The sequence below is a fragment of the Lissotriton vulgaris genome, chromosome 4_1 (assembly GCF_964263255.1).
Source record: "Lissotriton vulgaris chromosome 4_1, aLisVul1.2, whole genome shotgun sequence".
Taxonomy (NCBI): Eukaryota; Metazoa; Chordata; class Amphibia; order Caudata; family Salamandridae; genus Lissotriton; species Lissotriton vulgaris.
Window position 1 is genome coordinate 1749130488 of NC_141691.1, and position 20261 is coordinate 1749150748.

Consider the following 20261-nt stretch of genomic DNA (forward strand, 5'->3'; position numbering starts at 1 on the left):
TTTGAGTGATTGTATGAAAATAAATTAAAATCCATAGGTCTAATCCACTTGGCATATGTTCCTGGAGCATGTAAATCAAACATTAAATTACAATCCCATGTATACATTAACTACAGCATATCTATTTTCTTTTCCAGTTTTTCTAGCACCGTATTCTTTAGACCTGGCTCCTATATGAATGACATCCAATACACTGCAGTATTATCTTTTTCAGATTATGCCATGATGTTGTCCTCTTACCTGAGCTTCTCGAAACACATATGGTCCTAGGTCTCGCCTGTGCTCGAGGATCTTCTCTGCTTGTTCTTGTGAGATGTCTATTTGCAAGGCAGGGGGTATGCTTGAATTGATGAAGCAGTTGATTATCGTAGAGATCTTATTCTGGATAGTGGCATCGTCACAGTAAGAATGGCACAAATCCTGGTTGGATAAAAGAGAAGCAATCATAAAACATATTATTATGTGTGACCATATCACAAAACGTCTGTAGGTTTAGTTATTTGTTTTGCAAATATTTGCACCAGATGCTGTACACATGATCTTACCAAAATGAGAAAAATATACCTAGCAGTGGTTTGGTGCATATACTCCGGTTTAACTCCAATGCATTAGAATTGGCTCCCATCCAACATCAGAGGCATTCTGGGTCCACTTCAACAGTCACAATGCAAATCCTATTCTTTCCTCTCCTTTTCATATTTGATTTTCTTGAGACTGAGGACTTAAAGCTCTATCTTACAGCAGTTTACTCTTCTAGGCAGACCCTCATTTGTTAGGCTAGATCTGGATAGGTTTTAAATATCGATGGGCATTAGTGGATACCACAGCAAATATCACTTGTGAATACGCAGAAGCGAAAATTATGGATATGGTGCGTAGGCTTTCAAAAGGTAACCACCCTTTGCCAGTGATACTAATTTTAACTAATTTCCCAGGAACATAGCGGATATGAGGTAGATCAAATCAGAACTGAAAAAACAAAAAAACTGATTAATGAAAGACAGACACATTCTCAGAAATGGGGAAAAAGAAAACAAGTTACTTACCTGTAACTTTGGTTCCCCAGTACTGGTAACTTTCATAGATTCCCATGCTTTTGTATCATTCCCCGTCGTCGGAATGGGAGTCTCGGTAACAAAAATAACATAGCAGTAGGTACAAAAGAGAAAGGAAAGGCCTAGGCCTCATTCCCTTTTGTAGCATATCCGCCTCTTTTTGTAAAAGAGACCAAACTAATCATCAGCCAATCAGAAGATCCTCCTGAAGGAACCTCAGAGCCTCAGATTTTTGCAGCCGTTGTGTAACAGTAACCATATCAGCTGGAGGCTGAGTTTCCTCGGGGAGGAGGGTGGGCGCATTGGAATCTATAAAAGTTACCAATACTGGGGAACCAAAGTTACAGGTAAGTAACTTGTTTTCTTGCCCCAGTATTGGAACTTTCATAGATTCCCATGCTTTTGTATCAGAGTAGCAAGCAGTACGCAATAAAGCACATTTTGTGGCATAAATATACATTGCAACAGCCATCAGTACTTCAGAGATACAAAAAGTGCATAAAGAGAAAGGAAGTAGGGATAGAAAGGAAAGCTTACCAATCATTGGAAGAGGTTCCTCAGGACTGCCTGGCCCACAGCCGTGTCCTCTTGCGTCAAGGATTCCAAGCAGTAATGCTTCGTAAAGGTGTGCACACTGCCAGTGGTGTAACGAAACTTGAGGGGGCCCCACTGCAAAGAACATGGAGTGGGCCCCCCCGGCGGCACGGCCCACCATGTACCACTTTGCCCTACCACCCAGAAATCTACCCCTATGTGGAGCTCTGAAACACTTGCCTACATGAGTAGCAAGATACAATATGCATAGGGTGTGTGGTTGGAAGGGCGTTGTATTTGTTTTGAATTTGATGCTATGTTAGAAGTGTTCCCATTCCATGTTGTGCATGAGGACCACTGACTGGGGTGCATGCAGCTTATTGTGCAATAGGATGCAGGGATTAGCAACGGCTTAAGAGGTGAGAGATGTGCACACTCACTATTTTGTTTTTCCATCTCTGCAGGTGCCTTCATGGTATATATTTTGTTCATAATCCCACCTTGGTGATTACTGCACGGAGTGGTCCATTCTGAAAATACTATGCCTAGTGTTTTAAGTTAATGGTCCTGAGTAGGCATAGATTAAATAGTACACAGGAGTGATGCAACAGTGTGAGAGTAGGGTAATAGGAGTGACTGCAGGGTGAGTGAGGTGACCAAATGTAAGTGCAGAGTTGGATGAAAGAATGCATGGTTAGTGATGGGCTTATTTGAGTGAGATTGCAGATTGAGTAGTAAAAGGGACAGGTTAGTGAAGTGTGACATGAGAGCAGGGTGAGTAGTGTGCTGGTGTGACTGCAGGGTGAGGTACAGGGTAAACAGAGCATGTGCATTGCGAGTGCAGAGTGAGGACTGTAAGTGCAGGGTGAGCGGATAATTGGTGTGAGTGCATGGTGGTCAGTGTAAGTGCATTGTGATTGCTGCGAGTACAAGGTGAGCGTAAAAGTGAAGGGCGAGAAAGAGGAGTGACTTGTCCGAGAATGCAGGTTGCATTCTCGGACACTTGAAGTAACTCAGCATGTTATTTATGGCAGCGTAGGGTTTCAGGTAGAAGTTAAACTATTGTTATTTTGGCATTAATAGGGATCTAGGGTGTAGGGAATAATGTGCTTATATCAACAAAACTTCCAGTTTTATGATTAGGGTTGCCAGCTCATTTTGATGCTCCATACAGGACAAAAATAAGCAGTCACCTAAAGTCGTATTTTCAGCACTTATCTGTGCATACTTCAACAGAAAATAGAAATAGAAAACACGTAATTGTGTTTAAGGTCTGCCTGAATGATCCATGACTGATAATTAAAGGAAACAAAGACAGAAAAGTCATATAACAAATGAATGCATACATTTTTATTTATAACCCTATTTAGTGTCTTTAAACAACAAATGGCTGGCATTTTTCTTTTGGCAACCATACTTTATATTCCTTTTCATGAAATGCCTTCTCATACTATAGCAGTAAATGTGAATTTCAAATGTAAGGAATAGGCCCAGGGGGTACTGCCTGGAACCAGAAAAAACGAAGCCTCTGTAACCATTTTACAAAGGTATGCAATGGTACATTACATAATGAGCAGTTGATGCTGTCCATAAGATTAATATTGCATCTTGTGCATTCTGTGCTCCTCAACAAACAAGTTACCAACTAAAATCTTAACAGGGCCTACTTGGCCTCTCGTCTTTCTGGGATCAAAACACTGTGACTCATTACTTATAGTAACTTTCAGTTAGTATGTAATCAGCGGACAGGTTTTCTATTGCACAACACGTCACTTTGTGGTCACTGCGTAGCCCTTTATTATACTCAAAATGTGCATAGTGGCATCTGCGGTCATAAACACTACATACAAAAACCGATTTAAGAGATGAAGGGGAATGACCAGGGAGAGAAAGAATGAGAACTTGGAGGAGAAAAAAGAAACAGATAACGAGGATCTTGAAGAGGGGCTGTGAAAGGACTGAAATGATGGGAGAAGCTAGAAGATGAAAAGAAGGACACTCCTTTGCAAAATCGGACTCTGAAGACGGCGTTTCTGTTTCCTCCAGGACCCACCACCCACGTCTCGCGGTACCCGCTGCGCGGGTCCCGCTTCGCCGCTCACCTGCCTGACTCTTCGGTGGTTCCTACATCCAGCTGCTCCTGTGGGGTTCTGAGAGACGGTGAGGCGGCAGGGCTGCGAGCGCGACCCGGGACTCGCTTTCCCAGGAGTCCCGGTGTCTCTGGCCGTGTCACCTGGCCCCACTCTCCCTGACCGCCCCGCCCCCAAGCTGCCCCAGGTGAAAAAGAGGGAAGGATCTCTCGGCAGTGGGACACTCCTTTGCAAAATCGGACTCTGAAGACGGCGTTTCTGTTTCCTCCAGGACCCACCACCCACGTCTCGCGGTACCCGCTGCGCGGGTCCCGCTTCGCCGCTCACCTGCCTGACTCTTCGGTGGTTCCTACATCCAGCTGCTCCTGTGGGGTTCTGAGAGACGGTGAGGCGGCAGGGCTGCGAGCGCGACCCGGGACTCGCTTTCCCAGGAGTCCCGGTGTCTCTGCTCTCCTTGACAGCCCCGCCCCACCCCGCCCTATAGGTTCGGGACCATAAATTTGGAAGCTGCTCGCTGCGCGGGAGCGCGCGGGAGCGCCCGGGGCTAAGCCCAGGCAAAGGGTGGGCCCTCCGTGGCCTGTAGTTCCTGGTCTGGGCGCACCCTTATTAGTCCTCTGTACCATAAGCTCGTATTGATTGTTACAGTTGCCTTTCTGATTGAAGCTACTGGGGTCACTTTTTCTCCGGGTAGCCTATTTGCTTACCTTGTGTTTACTGTTATCTTTGGGTCATTTGTTGAGGTATTTTACTATAGCTTGTTTCCTTTTTTAACTTGCCAGAGATGTCTACTCATAAAACTAGGAGCCAGAGAGCTGGAAACGTCAAAACTAAAAAAGTAATTGGTACCCTAGATAATTTTATTTCTCGAACACACTCTTTGATAGACGAGGGCATTTCTATAATGGAAAGGAGGGTATCATTGGACCTTGCTCACGCAAAAAGATCTTCATTGGGCAACATTGCAATGATGCATTCCCCGCCGCCAAGTTTGATAAACCCTGTTGTTACTTCTGCTGGGAACCCCATTAATGATTCTACTCCCGCCAGCAGTCAACCACTAACTCCTACTAATGCCCCTGTCATGAGCACACTATCCTCTAATATCCCCCACGTACCCATGATAGTTAATCATGATGTTATTGACTCTTCTATTACGGCTGGGTCAGACACCATTACGTTAACTTCAATTGTTGTGAACCCAACAAATCTTCCTATAGACAATCCCGCCATCATTTTACAAGGGTCTATGGGTTCCAACTCCGGGGGGGACAATACAGGTGTGGAGATAGCAAATGATGGGACTCTTCAGGCACCCATTGTTCAAACTGAGTCGGACCCCTTAGATTCTACCCCCCATTTATTATCTTTAGGGGTTCCGGACGATATAACTCCTGATAGCAGTCTGGCCAGTCTTCTGGATATGAGCGGAAGCAATGACTCACTAACTAATTCAGGAGACGGGCTTGACTCCTTAATGGAGTCTATGTCTAGTTTGTTAAAATCTTTGCTTTTGCCCCTGGAGAATAGGCTTTCTAACATAGAACATCAATTAGCTACTATTCTTGCGCTACAAGACCCTAGGCTGATTACCCCTGGCCCCTCTATTCCAGTGGTTTCACCGCCTGTTATTAACACTGGGATTGTTGTCACAAATCCACCCACGGGGAGTATTCCGGCTCCCGCAATTATCCTTCCACTTCCTTCTCTGCCGGCAACTAATACAGTGAATAATATCAAACCCTCCACTTCTACATGCCCAAGTGCAGCGAATAGAAATGCAGTTACCAAAAAGACTCCTAACAACCCAGCTCCTATTATTCCACAGTCACAGTCCAGAAAAACCACATCGCGACGTAACATCAATTTACCACCGGATGCTTGTCCGTACGTGGTTGTTCTGACAGGGATTCCTGAGCTGCCAATATCCACTTCTGAGCCCTTCTGGGCGATTAAAAATAAAATATGCCACTGGCTTGACAAAAATTACCCTCCACCACCCAGCCTAAACAAGAACATACTTATGGTCGAACGGGCACCTTGGGTAGGTGGGAAGAAGAAAAGTATAAAGGGTGATTGTGTCGTTATCACGTTTGAGGACCCACGACTTGTAGAATTTATATGTTCAACTCCTCCCTGTGATAGTAAGTCAGTGGTATCAGCCAAACCCCTGTCTTTTTTTTATATGCAGGAGGGCCATGAGGATGATAGATGGAGTTGGATGAGGCCTGCTAGGAAAGGCTTGGGTAGAGGTGGTACATACCAGAATCCGCAACAATGGGGAATGCCTGCAGAGGAAGGATGGAACTTAGTCCATAGGAGGAGGGGGCATCAGTGGAAGGGGGATACACATTTTAATGGAGAAGGGTGGGGCCCACAGCTCAATTATCCTTTATTCCCTTGTTATAATCGATTTAGTGGGTTGGAAGAAGTGGACTGACCATCACCCCAGTGTATTGAAGATGCCAGGGGCTGTGGGGTACTTTCTACCGTAGATAGTGGTTCTATTGTTCCTACTAGGGAAGAAGTACCTGACCAGGGTAGCACTATTCCAGACCCCTTTTCAGGGGATGTTGATACTCAGGCCGCCATGGATACACCTATGCTGTCCCCTTCCCTTGTTAAAATTCTGTCCTGGAACATAGCCGGCTTAAAGAAAAACTTGCCCGATCCGGAATGGAACAATTTTGTAGATGATTTCCATATTTGTATGTTCCAGGAAACCTGGTGTGTAGAGCCAGAACACAAACAGGGCTATTCTACGTTTTTTGTCCCTGCAATACAGCTTGGGAGGGGGCGCCCATCGGGTGGCTTACTTATTTGGATCAGGACAGATTTGAACTGTAAGATTACTGTTAATTATGTCCCCTGTAATGATATTCTCCATATAACTGTTAAAAGGCAGTCTGCCAGGAATGCTTTTGAACTTTTCTGTATTTATGCCAGGGGGCTCCCAGGGGGCCAATTGTCTCCAATACTGGAGTTGTTAGACAACAGGCTTTCTGCCCTCCCTTCTAAATCCTCAGTATTAGTGGGAGGTGATTTTAATTGTACATTTGAGCCTCTTGATGAGGATGAATTTTTGGGCTGTTATAATAAGCCAGGAAATCAGTTAATTCCATCCTTATCTCTGGCCCCAATTAAGAAGTGGTCGGCTCGAGCTATTCAGTTGAATGCCCTGGTGTCTGCATATGACCTATGTGCCTTAAATGGCCGTACCACATCCGATCGTATGGGCGCTATGACCTTCAATCGAATAGGTTGCCCGTCACGGATTGACTACATCCTTTTGGATATAGGGTCATGGGCTAATCTGGTTGATATGGAGGTCAGTCAGAGGATTGATAGCGACCATAATCCCCTTTGCATGGGTATGTTCTGGGGAGACAACATTGGTGAGGAGGTTCACAATGAGCTGATTACTAAAGAACTAGTCCCTTCTAACTGTAATCGCAGGATTAAATGGAATGTGGTTAGGTGCAATGAGGGGACACTTGAGAATATTAGGGTTCTAGTTTCGGCTGCCTCATCTGCCCTGGTTCCAGTGAACCAAATTTCACTCCAGCTTCAGGGGTCGGTGCTGGCAACTAAGTATAAAGACCTAATAGGGGAGATCAGTATGTTTTTCTCTAAAAAAAACAAGGGATTTCATTTGTCTAAATGCACGCAAAAAAAGGGGAACCCTTGGTATACTGCCTCCTGTAGAGAGAAAAGAAAAGCAATTTCACTAGCTATTAAAAATAAGGATGCCCCAGCTGCTAGATTAGCTAGAAATGAGTATCGCACTAGTATTACGAAAGCCAAAAAAGATTGGGAAGAGGAACATTGGCAGGCTCTAAAGGAAGCGGCTCATGGGAAAAATGCCACTGCATTTTGGAAACTGATCAACGTCATGGATAGACGAGGCGCTGAGCCCATACCAAACCATATAACTGAGTCCCAATGGTATTCCCACTTCTCAAATTTATATGGCGTAGGCTCCTTAGAAGTTGCGCCAGTACCCCCTATATTAGGTATTGATCGTACGGTCCATCGAAATGATGGCTTTACAGATGTACTGTTTTCGCCCCGTGAGGTACAGGAGGCAATCCTTAAAATAAAACCGGGTAGGGCACCTGGCCCGGACGGAATACCGGGTGATTTATTGATGTCTAACCCACTGGTTTGGGTTGATTTTATTGTAAATGTTTTGAATCTTATTCATTTAGGCCACCAGGTACCGGACTCATGGAAGGGTGCTGAAGTTGTTACCGTTTTTAAAAAGGGTGAGAGAGAGGACCCTGCCAACTACAGACCAATTAGTCTAATTGATGTTATTCAAAAAGTAGTTGGCAGGGTAATTGTAAATAGGATTGAGGGCTGGCTTATGGAAGGAAACATTTTGTCCCACTTTCAGGCTGGATTCAGAAACAATGTTGGGGCCATTGACCAAGTCTTCAGATTTTGTGCAGTTTTCTGGAAAACAGTGGCAAAAGCCAGAGGGAGCCTTTACCTGGCTTTTATTGACCTCAAAACGGCTTTTGATGTAATACCCCGTGTTAAACTTTGGAATGTCCTACTGGATATGGGTTTCCCATCCTATCTGCTAAATCTTATCATTAAACTCCATGAGGGTACATATGCGAAGATACGCTGGGGGGCACAGGGGCAACTCACTAAGAGTATACCTGTTAACAGAGGGGTGCGGCAGGGGTGTGTGATGGCCCCTACTTTATTTTCCCTCTTTATAAATGGGGTGGTGAAACATCTGCAAGATACACCGGCCGATGCCCCCATTGTGGCTGGGGAGAAAACGCCATCCCTCCTCTTTGCCGACGACACCCTCCTCTTATCAAAAACCCCCACAGGTCTCCAAACCCTTCTTGATCAGTTCAGTGTTTTTTGTCAGGAACGGGGACTTACAATAAACACAACCAAAACTAAACTAATGGTTATGACCGCCAAGAGGAAATATAGGAATATCCACTTGACCTTGAATGGATCTCCTTTAGAGGTGGTCGATGAGTTTGACTACCTTGGTGTTAGGATTAATAATCATTTGAAATGGGAACCCCATATATGTAAAATGATTTTAAATCTTAAAAGGGTTTCCGGCACTATTTTAAAAAACCAACGTCTCTCTGTAAGCAGGCCAGTTGCCCCTGCCTTATCAGTCTACGAGGGGAAAGCAATTGCCTCAGCTGTTTATGGCTCGGAATTGTGGGGCAATGAGAATACCAACGACCACGTCCGAGCAGAGAACAAGTTTATGAGGGACTTGGTGTCGCTTCCATCCTCTACCCCACTTAAACCTTTATTCTTAGACCTGGGTAGAAAGTCTATTCGGGACATCCTCCAGCTCCGTCCCCTCTTATATTGGGTTCGTTTGAGGAGGACCCCCGAACTAGCTAACTATGCCCTTGTGTTAGATGAAATGCTAAAATTAAACACTTCAGGCAAAATCAAGTGGCTAAATGCTTTAAAAAGCTTGTAGTAAGTGTGGGTTTAAGCGATGCTTGGGTATCCCAATCACCTCCACCAAAACAAGTGGTGAAAAAATTATATTGGGATTGGATAGAGACCAAGGCGCTACAGAACCCAAACTGGGGACATTTGACCGAGACTTTTTTGACCCATAAATGCACCCTAAAATTGGAATTGTTTTTGGATTTTATTCAGATTCCTCGAGAAAGGACTTTATATCTTAAATTTAGACATGGAACATTGCCCCTCAAAACTTTTACATCTAGATGGAACAATAGGAGGGAAGAGGATACAATGTGTCCAGGGTGTATAAATCCCGAAGAATCATTGGGCCACTTTTTCTTTGCCTGTAAGGCATACATCTTACCTAGGAAGAAATGGTTAAAACCAGTACTAAAGAATCTTGGTGTTAGAGATTACAAATCAGCTTTGCGTATTCTTATCTCCGACACCTCTTCTATGGTTACTATTTGTGGGGTTGCAAAGTTCTTATCATGTGCCTGGATCATTAGGACTAAGATTTAAAAAAATGCTCATCAAGTCAATTTTTCCACATAACTCTTATATGTATTTTTGTAAATAATGAACTGCTTTTATAATTATGTGTGTACTTTATGTTTGTACTTTTTATGATACATGTGTCGAATAAAAGTATAATGACTTGACTTGAAAAGAAGGAAAGGGATGAGAAGGTAACAACAATGACAAGTGAGCAGTGCACTTAGTGGGGAGAAAGTAGATGATGAGCGCCAGTAAGGAAAACTGAATGAGGAATAAAAAGGAAAAAAGTGTGGCGATGTATGTTATCTCATATATAATGAAGAGCCTCTCTGAGGACCGGCCGGGACCGGGTGTGCACACACTATTTAATTATTAAAAAGGCTTATATGTCAAGATATGGCAGGCTGTGAAAATACTGTAATATTTAATGTGCCCTTTCAGAGCCTTTGGCTTTTGAGGGGATTTCTGTGATAGATGTGCTTTAAAACGCACTATTTGAGCCCATTAAAAATTTGAGGAAAGAACCTCCCCTGCGCCCACCCAGACCCTCCTAGAGCAAGTCAGGCTTGCTTTCTTCCCTCATTGTGTTTCTTGAAAAGTATTACACCCCACCCCACCACATACACAGATCTCCCGTCGTCACCGAACATGGGGTTGGTATGGTATTTAAACATCTTCCATGGACACTTCTAAGGTCGCATACCAGCCATTATCATGCAAGCGTGCCAATGTAAACATAATTTGGCTGTCAAGTGTCAAATGAGCTAATTAATTGAGGGCCATTTCCGCAGATTGCGCAGACAGTGACTGCGCTACAATTAATACATATATCCAGCCTCCACCTTGCTGCTCTGCTCCGTCTACAACTAGCCTCCCCTCTGCCGGTTGCTTATTTACAGTTCGTTTGTTTACAAGCAACTCATGGAACAAATCCAGACGTTTGAGGGATGCATTTATTGCAATTTCATGTCAGCACCATGAGATCTGGAGAACGTAGAAGCAGTTGCTGAAAACTTGCGCCCGGCCTACACAGACAGAGAGGCAAAATGCTTGGGGAAGGCAAGAGGGGGTAATGGTGGATACTCATGCGAGATGAAAGGAGAATGCTGCTGGCTCACTGGATGGAGAGTAGGTGATTATGTACCTGTGCGCACAATTAGTGGCTGAGAAATACCAACAGTGTAACAAAGTTGTGTCCTTCCCTTCCTAGCCTTTATTGTGGTGATGTTTAAGTGGCTGTGCTAAAGTACTTCAGCATAATCAGGGAACGTTCATTAGATATGTGTTCTGTATTTAAAAAAACCCATGAGCAAAGCAGCACACACGGGCATGTTTTATTTTCCATTCCGGTTTTTTATCCCCCAACTTAACTCGTGTAACTGCCTTCCTGCCCTTTAGCAACCACCCCCCACTGCTGCTAAATAGATAAACATGCCCCCCCGCACTAAAAGTCACATCACGATTAGAGGTGATCGAGCAGGCAGAGAGGCTAAGAAGCCCAGGAGCTGGAGCAGGCAGGGAGATGAGACACACACAAGCACTAATATGTGTACTTTGAATTTGAAGAGGTTTATTGCCGGTCGGGCCCCACCATGATGCCCGCCCTCCCTCCCTGATATCATTTCAAATTACCAACCCGCCAACGCCCACCCACTGAGACTCCGACGGTCCTCGCCTGGCTCGCCACCACCCGCGAACCACTCCTCCTCCTGCTTACTAATGACAGGAGATATGTAGGCACGAATGTATTAGGGAGGTTTGCACTTGTCAGCACTGACATTCAGAGTAAATGAGTAGGATTGCTCAGGGTAGAGATATACTTCATGCATAATGAAGGCTTCATTACTTTGATCTCACTAATCCAGAATTGAAGAGAAGTGTATAGAAAACCTGTAGTTTATAATAGTATTAGGTCGGCAGAGACTGATAAAGTGATAAAAGCTAGCACAGAGCAATGCTTTTTCAAAGACAGCCAAAGTGTCCATTACACCACATGAATGGGCTCATTAATGGGGGGGCGTGGCTTGGACGCCGATGGCGATGGTCGCCTGAGAGCTCGGCTCCGAGACTGAGCCCGCATTTATCCTGAATTCCGTGGGTTTTGGGGCGCCCCGACCCCCACAAATCGAAGATCGAGTTGAGGTCGACTTGGTGAGGCCCCTGAGTGAACCCGAAAATCGACCGGACTGGTCGAAAAGCGAAGTTGCGGAGGACGCGGAGCGGAGCTCAAGATGGCACCCGGACCCTCTCGATAGGCTTGCCGAGACCCTCGGCCCAGAAACGTCTGCCAACTCAGCTGGCGCTTTATCCACCCCTCATCCTTCCGAAAGGCGACCATCCGCCCGGCGGACTGGGAGGGTCCGGACACCGCGGACATCTCTGGACTGATCGTTAGCCGCTTTTCTCTCGGTGCCGGTGGCTCCCCGGCGGCCGGAGGCCTTGACCAGAAAAACAGAGCCACCCGCGACGATCAGCTGCATCCTACCGAGATCCTGTATTCGCCTGGCCCCAAGGAACTTTATGGGCGACACTACGACTGGGCCCTGCGGGAATCCCTGCCGCATTGGTGACTGCAACCCGAGGTCTCCCTTGTCCCAACAGGACCACGCCGATTGGCGCTGATCGCCCCCACTTCCCCTTTGGTGGCCTCCGGGGACCCAGCGGTGTTTCTTCCCGAGGGTTCGGAGTGGTGGCAGTACTCGGCGCCACCACGTCGAGGACGATCGAAGGCCCTCTTCACCACGATAGCACACCGGGAGAGCGACAGCCGACGCCCATCATTGGTGGATAGCCCGCCGAGCCTTATTCTGTTGGGCACGTCCGCCATGGGAAAGCCGAGGGGACCTAAAGGAACCACCCCGGCCGCCTCGGACACGGAGGCACCGGACAAGGACGATCGAGGTGACCCGGAGAGTTCTGGAGGCCCTCACCTACAGCAACAATTCGACCGAGTCCTGGAGGCGATCGCAAATACGCGATCTGCCCTACAACAAGACATCGCCCAGGTTGCGACGAGTCTGGGCCTCCTCAGGGCGGACCATGGTAAGCTCTCGGACAGAGTCAAAGAGGTTGAGAGCTCGGTGAAGGTCCTGGAGCCGGCGCAGAAGACTCTGGCGGCTACGATGAAGGATGCCCTGGCCCGAATCGGTGACTTGGAAAGACGGGCGGAGGACGCTGAAGGGCGTAACAGGAGGAATAATATTCGCGTGGTGGGCCTACCGGAAAAAATCGAGAATGGGGACATGGTGGCCTATCTAGAAGCTTGGCTCCGAACTGTGGTGGCGCCGGAGGGTCTGTCCTCCTTCTATACTCTGGAACGTGCACACAGAGTGCCAGCAAGACCGCCACAACAAGGCCACTCCCCGCGCCCGGTGGTGGCGCGCTTATTGCATTTTCGAGACAGGGATCTGCTCCTCAACGCCGCTAGACATAATGGCCCTTACCACGTGGAGAACAGCCAAGTGAACATTTTTCCGGACTATACCTACGAGACCCAACGGAAGCGGACCTCTTTCCTAGCGGTCAAACGTGAACTGCGGAGCGAGGGTATACAATACTCTCTCCTCTTTCCTGCGAGACTCCGCATCATCCTAGACGATAAGACCCAGTTTTTTGATACTCCGGAGGACGTTTGCACTTGGCTTGAGCTGTATAGGGCTGGCAAAGATGGCTTCGGATCCTCCTTCCAGTCGGCTTCGGAACCCGGACAACAGCGGCGATCCAAGAGACTTCGGAGTCGCCGAGGTAAACCGGGCAAACCCTCAACGGTAGAGACTATGGCTGAACGGCGAGGAGTGTTGGAAATGGTCTCCAACCTATCTGGCTCCCAGGGCGGCCCCATCGTCGAAGAATCGGAACCGGGCGGAGAGGGGGCTCACTCGGACACGGAGGACTCGGAGACTGATAGTACTCACTTGCCAGTGGTTACTCCGGACTCGGCTGAGGGCATGCTGGATGGGCAGGGATGAACTCGGGTGAGCTGATTCCATTTGGGCGGGGGTCTACCGCGGGAGGTGGGGGGGTTGCAAGACTTGCTGCTGGACTATGAATCACCGATGGGGTTGGGGGACCTTGCTCTGCCTGATACCTATGATTTGGTGCTCGGTCTGGTCTCAGTAGTCAGAGACTCGGTGGCCCATTGCTGGCGCCCGGCCCGCACTCGGCCCTTAAGGCATACCTGCGGTGGCTACCGCAGGCTTAGTCGGGGGACGGGGTTGTCTGAGGGTACAGTTTGGATGGGAACTAGATGGTGCTATTTGGGTCCTATTCTGGGGTGGGTGGGAGGGGGTTTGGTTCAAAGGGAAGTTTGGGTGTTGTTGGGGAGGGTGTTCGCCATTGGTGTTGACTTGAATATTGATTGCTCCGTGCCTGAGCGTTGTTGGGAGAGCCTGAGAGCGACAATTCGGGACAATGGCTGAGATCACTAATGTAAAATGTGTCACTTGGAATGTGCGGGGACTTCACACTATGTCTAGACGACACAAAATTCACGCTTATCTAGTGCGTAGAGGGGTGCAAATAGCTTTGCTTCAGGAGACACACCTCACCAAGGCGGAAGGGGTGGCGCTACAGCGCAGATGGAGGGGGCAGGTTTACTACACTACGTACTCAGCTTACGCGAGAGGGGTGCTGATATGGATAAGGGCTGGAACTCCCCTGCAAGTTTCCAAATCGGTGGTGGACCCAGAAGGTCGCTACGTGGCTATCTCTGGCACATTAGGGGGTAGGGCACTGAATATTTGTTGCATTTATGCGCCTAACATGGACCAGCTTGCCTTCCTCTCCGGGTTGTCGGGCTCCTTGGCCCATTTTCTATCGGGAACCCTCCTGCTGGGTGGAGATTTTAATTCGGTGGTGGATGTCGACATTGACTGTTCACATCCCCCCCTCCCGGACTCCCCGGTCCGACGAGTGGCTAAAGGCAGGAAGGAATGGCAGGCGCATTGGGGGCTGACGGATATTTGGCGTGCGCAGCACCCCGATACTAGAGATTATTCATACTTCTCTGGCCTGCACGAATTAGACTAGATGGGTTTCTGGGGTCGGCGGAACTGGTGTCCGCGATGGTGCGATCTGAATACTTGGCCAGGACCATCTCGGATCACAACCCCCTCCTAGCGGATTTCAGTTGGTTTCCCGGGGTCCCCAGCGTCCCTACTTGGAAACTGCGCCCCGAGATGTTAGAGGATATAGTCTTCAAGGCGAACCTGGAAGATAAAATCACTGACTATTTTGCGACCAATGGGGGCACGGCTGGGTCGAGGGCGTCGGAGTGGGATGCTTTCAAGGTAGTGATTAGGGGCTACTGCATATCCAAGAAAGTGGGAATGCGTCATATCATCCTCAATGACCTGGCCACTGCGGACCGGAAGCTCCGCGAGATGGAGCTTCGCCGCCCCGGCCACCCAGAACTTCAGGAACGTACTGCTGCGGCGAGAGAGACGGTGGCAGCGGAGGTCGAACGACTGCGCTGTTTTGATTATAAGGCCTATACCACCAGGTCGCTCACGGAAGGGGATAAATCTGGCGCGCTTTTAGCTTGGTTGGCCAATCCCACGCGCCGGACCTCTCTGACGATGTCCATGTGTACCGCGGAGGGACTTGAGGTGCATACCCAACCGGAGATATTGGATTGTTACTTGCGCTACTACAAACAGCTATACCATAGTAGCCTGACCCGAGATCCTACCCTGATCGATGATTATTTACAATCCTTAGAGATTCCCGCATTGGAGCCTGACGTGGCGAAGGCCCTGGGCACCGATATAGAACTTGGGGAAATCCGTAGCGCCATAAAGGGGATGGCGAGAAATAAGACCCCAGGCCTTGATGGGCTCCCGGTCGAATTTTACTCCACCTACGTGGACCTGTTGGCACCCCGACTATTAGTAGTCTACAAGAAAGCGAAACGCTTAGGACGACTCCCCGGCTCGATGTGCGAGGCCTTGGTAGTTCCCCTTCTCAAGCCTGGTAGAGAGTCAGCTGACCCGGCGTCCTATTGACCGTTATCAATGTTAACGGTCGACTATAAGATTCTAAGCAGCATATTGGCTTCGAGGCTGCTGGGACACATGCGCTCCTTGGTGCACGAGGATCAGGCAGGATTTATCCCAAAACGCAATACGACCATGAATATTCGTCGCTTATTTCGTCTGATAGAGGAGTCGCACTCCGAGGCCCTCTGCCCCTTGGTCCTTTCGGTTGACCTGGAAAAGGCTTTTGACAGCCTGGAATGGGACTACTTGCGCAGAGTACTACTGAGCTTCGGTCTGGGGGAAGGATTTGTCGGATGGACCATGGTGCTCTACGCCTCGGCGTCGGCCAGGGTGAGGGCGGGCCCACTGATCTCTCAACAATACCCGGTGGAACGAGGCACGAGGCAAGGGTGCTCGTTATCCCCTCTGCTCTTTGCGCTGGCGGTGGAACCACTAGCGTTATCAGTCCGGACCGGAGCCTTTTTCGGCGGACTGCGGACCTTATCTGGCCAGCACTACATTTCTTTATATGCCGATGACCTGTCGCTCTTCCTTGAGAACTCGAATAATGCTTTGGATGGGGCTGCAGAGGCTCTTACTACCTTCGGGGAGATCTCGGGCCTTAAGGTGAATTGGGACAAGACTTGCCTATTTCCGGTTCGTAGGGGAGAGCCCAAGCCGGACACCACCAGGGGGATTAGGTGGGAACCTAGCTGCCTCAAATACCTGGGAGTATACGTGTACCATGACCCCGCCGATCTTCTAGACGGCAATATTGCCCGCTGTATTCGCGCGCTGCGAGGCAGCATGGATTTCTGGGCTACCCTACCGCTTTCGGTGGCGGGGCGCATAGCGCTGTTGAAAATGGTGGCATTACCCCGGCTGATATATTATTTCAGAGCGCTCCCGATTTGGGTTCCGCCGGCCACCTTCCGACTCCTGAGATCCATGGTGGTGGGGTTCCTCTGGGGGTCGGGCCGCCGGAGGGTGGCACTCAAGACCCTGATGAGGCCAAAAGCGGAGGGTGGCCTAGCGGTGCCGGACTTTGAAAAATATTATTTGGCGGCTGAGTTGCAGTCCTTTACCCAGGAGATAGCGAGAGAGTTTCGAGGCCCGGAGGAGGGGATGGGCAGGGGAATGCCCAGACATGTTATTTCCTACGTTGCACTACGCCAGCGCTTAGCCCTGCAAGACCTTACGCTCGAGGAACGGACTATTAGGCTGTGTTGGAATCGCGTCCACGCCCGGGGGGAGCTAAAACTCCCATATGCACCGGAGATTCCGTTGGGGATGTTAACGGCCTTGCCGCACGGAGGAGACTGGTTGCGCCTTAGGCATTGGGAGGATGCAGGATTGCAGTTAGTGGGGGACCTCTATGAAGACGGGGTGTTATTACCCTTCCAGGAGATTCTGGACCGTTTTGACGTTCCCCGAGGCAACTTCCTCCTTCATACAGCTCTAATTAGAGCAATTCAGACGCACTGGAGGAGAGGCATGGAGGAGCCACCAACGTCGCCGGTGTGCCAGTATGTTATGATGTCCTCGGGGACGGTCAAAGCAGTCACGTGCTTATATAATAGATTAATTAACGAGGGTCTGCCCCCGCTCGCCACACTGCGGAACCGCTGGGAAGCCGACATAGGGAAGGAGATACCGGAAACGACCTGGACGCAATTAATGCGTCGAGCTTGGAAGGGCGCGCGCCACGCCCGGTTCCAATTGGTTCATTTTTATATACTTCACAGGGCCTACCTGACCCCGGCGAAAATCCAGCAATACTTCGCCACGGACACAGCAGATTGTCTCAGATGCCGAGCACCTGAGGCAGACCTCATTCACATGCTGTGGTCTTGCCCAGCGCTGTCTTCGTACTGGCTTCTAATAGGGGACACTCTTAATGGGGTTACTGGGAGAACCTTGACCTTCGACGCGGCGGTGGGGATCCTACATTGGTTCCCACATACCCCAAAAAATAAAATCTCAAGTAAATTTATAGACTTGGGGCACATTCTCGCTAAAAGAGAGATAACCAGGCATTGGAAGGCAAGAGTTGGTCCGACGGGAGCTAAATGGCACAACGAACTTCTGAAGTGGGCCACAGGGGAGAGCACTTTGCGAAACCAACTGGCGAGCCGACAGCAGAATGAGAGGGCGTTGGAAACAGCATTGGAATGGGAGACACTAGTGCAGGCCCTGCGAGATTACAGCGCTTCCAGCGATTCCGAGAGTGACGACGCAGCACAACTTGAGTCCCGTTAGATGTCCATAACTCTGGTCTCTACGCAGTTACCTAAGGTTTCTTCCCACAGGCTCTTTTTACACACACAACACACTGATGGCGGGGCGGGGCGGGGGGAGGGGGTTAGGCTGAGTACGTATTGGGGTGGGTTTGTTCTTTTGGGTTGATTTAGAAAAGCAGACGAAGGTCGCTGGTTTATCCGGATCAGCCTCGACATCATACCGGATCCCCACCTGCGATTTTACAAACAGACGCCGCCCGACTCTCGGGTTGTGGGCTGAATGGCTGTGTACTCAAGGTGTTTCCTCACAGGGGATCGGTTGCTTTTCCTTTACACTGCAGAAATATCGCTGATCTGTCATGTAACTTTGGCTAATTCCTGCAATAAAAATATATTTAAAAAAAAAAAAAAAAATGAATGGGCTCATTAATAACTATCACAATACAGACACATTAAAATAATACTGATATGTCATTCTGAAAATCATTTCCGTTCTATGAAATGGCAATTGCGTTGCAATTCTGCCAAGTGAATGCCTGTGAATGCAATCTCAGGAAACTTACTTAAAAAAAAAAACTAAAATGCAAAGACGTCCAGAGTAAGCAACCGAACATTTTACTCAATTTCTTTCCAATTGAATAAAATGGTTTGTGACAATTGTGAACTACATCTTGTCATCTCAAAAATATTACATCTACTCTTTATGAGAGACCTCTTTTCACACATTTTACATTTCAATATTAAAATGATTGCTAAAAATAAACATGCTTAGCAAATCGTGTACACAGTCAGAAATAATTTTTATAAATTCCATTAATATTTTGCAAAATGTCTTTATGATGTGGTGCAACATCTAACTGCTTGGAGGCAAAGCCTGCATAATTAGAGAATGCTTTCTATTCAGATAATTAAAGGGTGGAAGGCACATTAATGAAAGGGTGAAGGTGAGCAATGCAAATGCGAAAAGTACATTTTCCTAAACTGCATTTGTTATTTACCAAGCGCTGGCAAAACCAATAAGTTTGTCAAGGCTTTTTGCCAATTGCATGCGTGCAGATGTGATACATGAGCAGGCTCGGACCGTCGGACTCGGAGTAGGACGCAAACACACCTGACCAGAGGTCTGGGGCCTAGACTTGGGCCTGGCCTGCAACTCCAAGTTCTGTTATGCACAAGGCCCCAAGCTGGACGGGCAGAGGCTGCGGTCAGCGCGAGGCTAGCCAAGTAGGGGGCCGGGGTGAAAATAATTTAAATTATGGTGGATAAAGGCCCAGCAGGTGACGCAGTTTACTTCTGACAGTCCTGATCTGCGTAGGAGCGTTGCTGCGGGGTCTTCTCTTGGATGCCATAGCCACACCTTACTCGTCTCTAACGCGGGGGCTGCAGGGCCCTGTGTTACGCCCCTGCACACTGCTCCACGTTACAACCCTGCAAATGTCTCTGATGTGCACTCCCGCGAAGAGAGCTGTCAACGAAGCCACAGATCTTGTGGAATGTGCTCTAATTCTGCTGGTCAGCGGCTTACCAGCTGTAGAATGGCAATAGAGAATGGCACTTGAAATCCATCTCAACACTGTTTTGAAAGAGGGAGGCCCTTGCGAGGACCACCAAAGGCAATGAATAGTTGTGAAGATTTACGAAATTCCTTGGTGCGATCCAAATAAAATTTTAAGCACCTTTGTACGTCCAGAGAATCCAGTGTGACCTCTCTGCTGGTGTGGAAGGGTGAGGAAAGAAAGATTTAAGAATCACTGGTTTATTCAGGTGAAAATCCGAAGGTACCTTAGGTATGAACCTCGGATTAGTTCTTAAGATTACAGGATTCCTCTTGAATTGGAGAAACAGCTCCTGAATCGTGAGAGTCTGTAACTTCCCAATGCGTCTTGACGATGTGAGGGCAAGAAGGAGAGCCAATTTCCATGAAAGAAATTTCAAGTCTGTTCGATGTATAGGTTCAAATGGATCTTTCTTGAGTTGTGTGAGAACCAAATTCAGCTGTGCCATGAGACTCTTTGGACGTGATATGTGCGCAATACAAATATCCTGACTTGACTTGACTTGGCTGCCAAGTAGGAGACGGAGGCCTCACTGGGGGATAGATTCGAAACAATCCTTTGAGAAACTGTTTAATTATTCTTGAAGACCAGAGAGAAGGTCCAGATGCTGAATGTCTGCATCTAGAAATTGCTGCTAAGTGAACCTTTATGGATGAATGCGCCAGTCCTGTCTTAGTGAAGGACAAAAGATAAGGCAGAAGTTGATGAGGTTGAGAAGAGAAAGGATCAACGTCTTCTTTCCTGCACAAAACGCAAAATCTTCTCCATTTAAAACGGTAAGTCTTATTCGTGGAAGGGGCTGTAGCCTGGGAGAGAACCTGTTATTTAATTCGAGATTGGAAAGTTCATA

The 20261-nt window shown here is 48.0% G+C and overlaps 1 protein-coding gene across 1 annotated transcript in view; it reads right to left on the reverse strand.

Annotated features, from left to right (window-relative positions):
- RGS22 (regulator of G protein signaling 22) overlaps positions 1–20261 on the reverse strand; it is a 1820811-nt gene that overhangs the window by 237134 nt on the left and 1563416 nt on the right. Inside the window, exon 22 of the mRNA XM_086966055.1 lies at positions 241–420. Within this exon, the coding sequence (XP_086822181.1) occupies positions 241–420 (180 nt within the window). The remainder of the gene's footprint in view (positions 1–240; positions 421–20261) is intronic.